The 6,000-nt window shown below is 12.6% G+C and overlaps 2 protein-coding genes across 2 annotated transcripts, besides 18 other annotated features; both read right to left on the reverse strand. All coding sequences in view use genetic code 6, as the record gives it.

The window, feature by feature from the left end:
* Positions 1-39: 39 nt before the first annotated feature.
* Positions 40-82: a microsatellite.
* A 298-nt stretch (positions 83-380) lies between these two features.
* Positions 381-428: a microsatellite.
* Positions 382-422: a microsatellite.
* Positions 382-438: a microsatellite.
* A 218-nt stretch (positions 439-656) lies between these two features.
* Positions 657-701: a microsatellite.
* Positions 702-1,809: 1,108 nt separating this feature from the next.
* Positions 1,810-1,841: a microsatellite.
* Positions 1,842-2,125: 284 nt separating this feature from the next.
* Positions 2,126-2,183: a microsatellite.
* A 436-nt stretch (positions 2,184-2,619) lies between these two features.
* IMG5_103570 (type iii restriction res subunit family protein, putative) lies at positions 2,620-2,949 on the reverse strand (the record flags this gene model as incomplete). The annotated part of the gene is made up of 1 exon (XM_004035151.1): positions 2,620-2,949. The coding sequence occupies one exon, from the start codon at positions 2,947-2,949 to the stop codon at positions 2,620-2,622; it is 330 nt and encodes a 109-aa protein (XP_004035199.1).
* Positions 2,950-3,004: 55 nt separating this feature from the next.
* IMG5_103580 (hypothetical protein) lies at positions 3,005-3,314 on the reverse strand (the record flags this gene model as incomplete). Its single annotated transcript, XM_004035152.1, has 2 exons — positions 3,005-3,022; positions 3,051-3,314. 2 exons carry the CDS (start codon positions 3,312-3,314, stop codon positions 3,005-3,007), a joined length of 282 nt encoding a protein of 93 aa, XP_004035200.1.
* A 258-nt stretch (positions 3,315-3,572) lies between these two features.
* Positions 3,573-3,620: a microsatellite.
* A 186-nt stretch (positions 3,621-3,806) lies between these two features.
* Positions 3,807-3,850: a microsatellite.
* Positions 3,851-4,972: 1,122 nt separating this feature from the next.
* Positions 4,973-5,040: a microsatellite.
* Positions 4,973-5,043: a microsatellite.
* Positions 5,044-5,224: 181 nt separating this feature from the next.
* Positions 5,225-5,297: a microsatellite.
* Positions 5,232-5,294: a microsatellite.
* Positions 5,238-5,295: a microsatellite.
* A 25-nt stretch (positions 5,298-5,322) lies between the features above and the next one.
* Positions 5,323-5,364: a microsatellite.
* A 98-nt stretch (positions 5,365-5,462) lies between these two features.
* Positions 5,463-5,515: a microsatellite.
* Positions 5,516-5,623: 108 nt separating this feature from the next.
* Positions 5,624-5,655: a microsatellite.
* Positions 5,656-5,708: 53 nt separating this feature from the next.
* Positions 5,709-5,747: a microsatellite.
* Positions 5,748-6,000: the final 253 nt, after the last annotated feature.

Here is a 6,000-nt window from a genome sequence, read left to right on the forward strand (position 1 = left end):
ATAAAAATATTATATATTATAAAATAAAAAAAGAAAACAATATATATAAAATATATATATATATATATATATATATATATATTTAAAAATTTACTTATCTATTTCTAATTTATCTATGAAAATTATATTATTTTATTCAATTTTTTTAAATTAATATTTAGAAATATCATACATTAAATTATACATAATATATTTAATACATTTTTTCAATTTAATATATATTTATAAATTTTAATTCTATTATATTTACTATCACAAACATTTTATCTATAAAAAAATTATAAAGATTTATATTAAAATAAATAAAAATAATCACATTTATATTATATATTTTTTTTTAAATTAATTTTTTTATATATGTTCATATAAATTATTATTAAATATTTTTTTTAATATTATTATTTTTTACTATTATATTTTTTTTTATTTTAATTATTTATAATTTATACATTATATTGTAGATATAATAATTTATTTTATATTTGTTTATATGATTTATTTTAATAGATATTTATTTGATTTTCTATTATTATAATATATAAACATTTATTAAAATTAAATAATTTTAAATTTTCATAGAAACAATAATATTTTTATTAATGAATACATCTCAATTAATATATATAAATTTTGAATTTTTTAAATTAATTTTTATAATAACTTTACATTTATTTTATAAATTTACATTTATTTTATAAATTAACAATATAAATATCTTAATATATAAAATGGATAAAAAATAATTTGTTTAATAAAAATATAGATTATGTAATAGATTAAATATAAATACCTTATTTAACAATATAAATAATAATAAACATAATTAATATATAACATTGAATAATATAATATATTTTATTTAATATTATATTGATTATTTACATTGATTATATATATAAAATACTAAGAAAAAAAATATTTATTATAATCATTTTAAATATAATATATACAAAAAAATGTACAATCTATTAATAATAATAGATATTCTATTAAAAAAATTTTCATTTTTATTGCCTATTTTTAATTTTTATTTTTATTTTTTTGTTAATATATATTATTTATAATATAATATATTGTTAATTATTCTAAAAAATACATAAAATAATGATATACAAATTTAAAATTTTTACAAAAACTTTTTCATAATAATTACTATTAATAAAATTTTATTTAATTATAAATTATTTTCTTCATTTATTATTACTAATTTAAAAAACTATTAAAACTTTAAATATGGATTTTAGTTTTAATTTATTTTATATTTTTTTTTTAATTCTAATGTTACATAAGCAATTTTTATTTCAAATATTTGATTAAATATAATTAAGACTTAAAATATCATATATTTATTATTTCTTATATTATTAATATTTTAATTTTATATATAATTGAATTTATTTAGGATTATTATTTTTTTTATATGCATTTTTATGAATTCATTTATATCTATTTAGGTGAAAAAAAGATTTACAAACAATTAAACTATATTAACAATTTAAATTAAGAAATAGGTATTTAATAATAATTATAAATTTATTCAATATAAATTATTACTACTTATTAAATGATTAAATTGGCTATAAGTCATTTATATATATATATAATATTTTAAGTGTTTTTTTACTATCATAAATTATAAAAATTATTAAAATGAAAAAATGTTGTCTAAAAAAGTTTGTTTTTAAATATTTGTGACTAAAAATAATAATCCAAAAAAATAATTTTAAGAATCAATTATCAAAAAAAGTATAGATCTAATAAAAAATGGAAAATATAATAGAAGATGTCATGAAAAAAAATTTTAATTAAAATTAAATATATAATAATTATATATATAATAAAATAATATAAATATATTTTTTAAATCCGATCTTAAAAATAAATGCAAATTAGCTAAAATATAAATATTATTTTTAGAATAAACTATTATTTTTAAGATTTTTTTCTCATATAATTTAAATAATGATAATAGAAAATTAATATTCATAAATCTATATGGTAAATTTCAATAATAAAAGTTTGATTAATAAAAAAAATCTAAATATTATTTATTATAATATTTTTTATATTTTCACTTTTATTATTTAAAAAATATTCAATAAAATTAATTTAAACAAAAAAAATTAAAAATAATAATAAAATAAAATAAGAAGAGATAAAAAATAAAAAAAAGAATTATAAAAATACAACAATATAAAAATAGTATATACATTTTTATATATAATTAAAAAAATACAAATTAACAAAAAATTTAAGAAAAACTTAATGAAATTTTTAGATAAATAAATATAATTTAAAATAAATAAAAAAAATATATATATTTGTTTATAAAATAAATAATAAATATATAACGAATACAAATAATTATAAAATATAAAATTATTAATAAAATAAAATAATAATATATTTATATTAATAATTAATAAAATATAATTTAATTTCCTTAATATTAAATATTTAGATTAAGTTTCAATTACAATCTAAATAATTTAAAATATAAAATTATTGTTGTAAAAACAATTAATTTAATAATTTTTTTATAATAAAATATTTAATAAAATAATAGTATTTATATATAATTATATATACATATATATTTAATTTTAATCAAATAGGTAATCATGTTAACCAAACATTTGCATTGGATACATATTAATGCTATCCAGCTTTTTACCAATAGCCATCCCAATGTTTAGTGAATCCACAATCAACAATAATTCTTCCGTGCCATTCATTTGCTTCTGAATACACAACAAGTGGTTAATTATTAGAATTATAAGCATAAACTTTGAAATCATTATGAATTTTTTATGGATGACAAATAGTAACTCCTTCATATAAATTATTAACTCCATATGAAATAGGATGATTTTTATCAAAAGTACCTTATACTAAGTTTTCGCTTCCTGTAAGAATTTTATCCCCGTAATAATCTCCTTATAAATACATTCCATTAAAAAAATGTTTAAGAATTATATTAGATCTATAATGTAGAGGATCATTATCAGACCATAAAAATAAACTTTTTTTATTATCAAAAAATTTTTTACTTCTAAAATCAGTTTTTCTTAATTCTTTTAATCTATAGGATTAACATCAATTATCCATGCGATATCATAATCGTTTAATTTTGTTATAAATTCTTCGTCTTTTTTTACTAAATCATATCTAAAGCCTCTTCTTTTTAACTCCTGGAGTGCATTTTTATCAAATCCCCAAAAACTTTCGCTGAAAAAACCTATGAGTACTTTGAATTCACCAAAGGCTCCTTCTTTTCCTAAAAATTTTTCCTTGAAGTTATAATATTAGTCCATTTCTTGTTCTTACTCCCTTAATTATTCAAAATTAATGTAGTCTTCTAATTTCTTTTTATTATTTAAGGAATTTTAACAACTCGGATTTTTTGAGTTTCTTTTATTTTAAAAGTTATTATTTTATTAGTTGTAGTTATTTTTCATTGACTAAGATGTTTTTTGTCTTTATATTGATTACTTTTTTTATTTGGACTTATTTTTAAAGGTAGTAGTCTTTATTATATTTAGTATTTGTTTTATCCTTTTAATTTAATTTGGTTTAGATAAATCCACTATTTTTTTAGATAATCTACCACCTATTTTTTTTTATTATATATTATTTTTTAGAATAAAATTATTTATTTTTATAACTTCTTGTAATATATCCTTTTTTTTATAATTATTTTTATTTATGTTGCTTTAAGTATTCTTTTGATTATTGTATTGTCTCTTTTATAGAGTTAGTCCTTTAAATTTTTTTCTTTTACATTATAGATTTAATTCTTTTAACCATTTTATATATTTTTTTTTTTTATATTTATTTATTTTAAATTTATAACTAATTATAAGCTAAAAATTTATTTTTAATAAAAAAATATATCAAAATCTTATAAAATACTAATCAAATAAAAAAGCCGCTAAAAATAATATATAAAAAATTCAAAAAATTACAATTAATTATTAAACAATTTTATCAGTAAAATTTTTTATTATTTTCTCATTAATATATTAATAAAAAAAACATGTTATTCATTTTAAAGATTAAAATTTTAAACAAAAAATTATTTAAAAGAATAAAAGTTTTTAAATAAAACATGAGAATAAATAAATTTTAGATATTTTAAATAAAAGGTTTAAAGATTATTTAAATGTTTATTTAACAATTTATAATGCTAATTAATATATATATATATAAAATAATTATTTATATAAATTAAATATAATTTAATTAAAAAATTATTAAATAAATAATAAAAATTTGTAAAATTTTTTAAAAAAAAACACAACATAATAAGAAATATTTAATAATAATAAATTTAATATTTATTATATATATATTCTATTTCTTTATAACATAAGAACTCCAATATAAAGCTATAATAAAAATTCTTTTCTAAATTAAAAATGATGAAAAAGAAGTACGATTTAAAGTCTAAAAAAAAGCTTTTTCAACCTCATTAGAAATATAAGCGAGCATACAATAGATTTACAAGAATTTTGCCAAATCTAAAAAGAAAAGCTTTAAAATTTTCCTAAAATAAAATAAAGAGAAAAGTATGAACGCCCAATACAAACATGCAAAGTATTCAAAAAAGCAAATTTAAAATTAATAATTAAAAAGAAAATAAATCATTACATATAAAATCTATGAGTAAATCAATAAAATCAATAAAAAAAAATTCTTAAGGAAATATTAATAATAGAAAAAGTTAAAAATTCTAGAACTATTCTTTTTCAAAAATAAATAATTATTTTTTTCTAAATAATGTTTTTTGTAAGAATAATAAAATAAATAAGCCTGAGTATAAATCAGAAGAATATAAAAGTTTTTTATAGAATTCTAAAGCAAAAATTAAAAAATATAAATTACTAGATTAACAAGAGGGTAAGAAAGAGCAGATAAAATAATATTATATATATATATATATCTTAAAACTAAAATAAGTTTATTTATAAAATTTTTTTCTGTTTTTTCATTTTTTTTTCTGTTTTTTTCATTTTTTTTTTCTGTTTTTTTCGTTTTTTTTTTAATAAAATAAAGCTTAATAAACTATGTTCAAAAAACAAGACCAAATAATTGAAAATCTTAATCAAATATAAATTCAAAAAAAATCCAAAGATATTTTCATAGCTTAATCAAAAAATTCTGAAGAGTTCAAAAACACATTTTCAAATAAAAGTATATATCTAGCAAATTGATCAATATTTAATTTTTTGTTTTTGTTTTTGTTTTTTTGGTTTTTTGTTTTTTGTTTTTTGTTTTTTTGTTTTTTTTTTTTTTTTAATTGGTGGGGTGTTGTGGGGGGGATTTTTTTTTTTTTTTTTTTTTTTTTTTTTTTTTTTTTTTTTTATAAAAAAAATTTAATTTATAATTAATTATAATAATTTATGTGTGTTTATTTTTTTAATTTTTATATAAAATTTTATAATATAATTAAGATAAAATAGAAAATATTATATTATAATTATAATACAAAAATTATTATATTTTAATAATAATATATAATCAATTAAAATTTCCCACTTAATTACTAAATTGCTTTATAATAATTTTTATTATAATATAAAAATAACTATAAAAATATGTATAACTAAATAACATTTAACAATAATTTATAGTTATTTAATTTTATTATTTAATGTTAAGATAAAAATTATATAATAAAAATAATATAACCTATATAATGTATTATATATAATTATTACAAGATTATAATTTTTAATAGATTATAAAAAAATTTAATAATAATATAATTTCTCTAATATTATTTAATTATATATAGTAAAGTAATTATTTTAATATTAATAATAATGTTTTTCTTTATGTTTTTTATTTTATTAAAAAAAAAATAAAAAATATAATTTTAAATGATTTTTTATTTAATCAATTTAATAAAATAATGTTGCATTACTTTAAAATTTTATATTTAATATTTATTAGATACATATTTATTTTTTTATATTTTATATATTTATAATTATTTAT

The sequence above is a fragment of the Ichthyophthirius multifiliis genome (assembly GCF_000220395.1).
Source record: "Ichthyophthirius multifiliis unplaced genomic scaffold scaff_1120509250860, whole genome shotgun sequence".
Classification (NCBI taxonomy): domain Eukaryota; phylum Ciliophora; class Oligohymenophorea; order Hymenostomatida; genus Ichthyophthirius; species Ichthyophthirius multifiliis.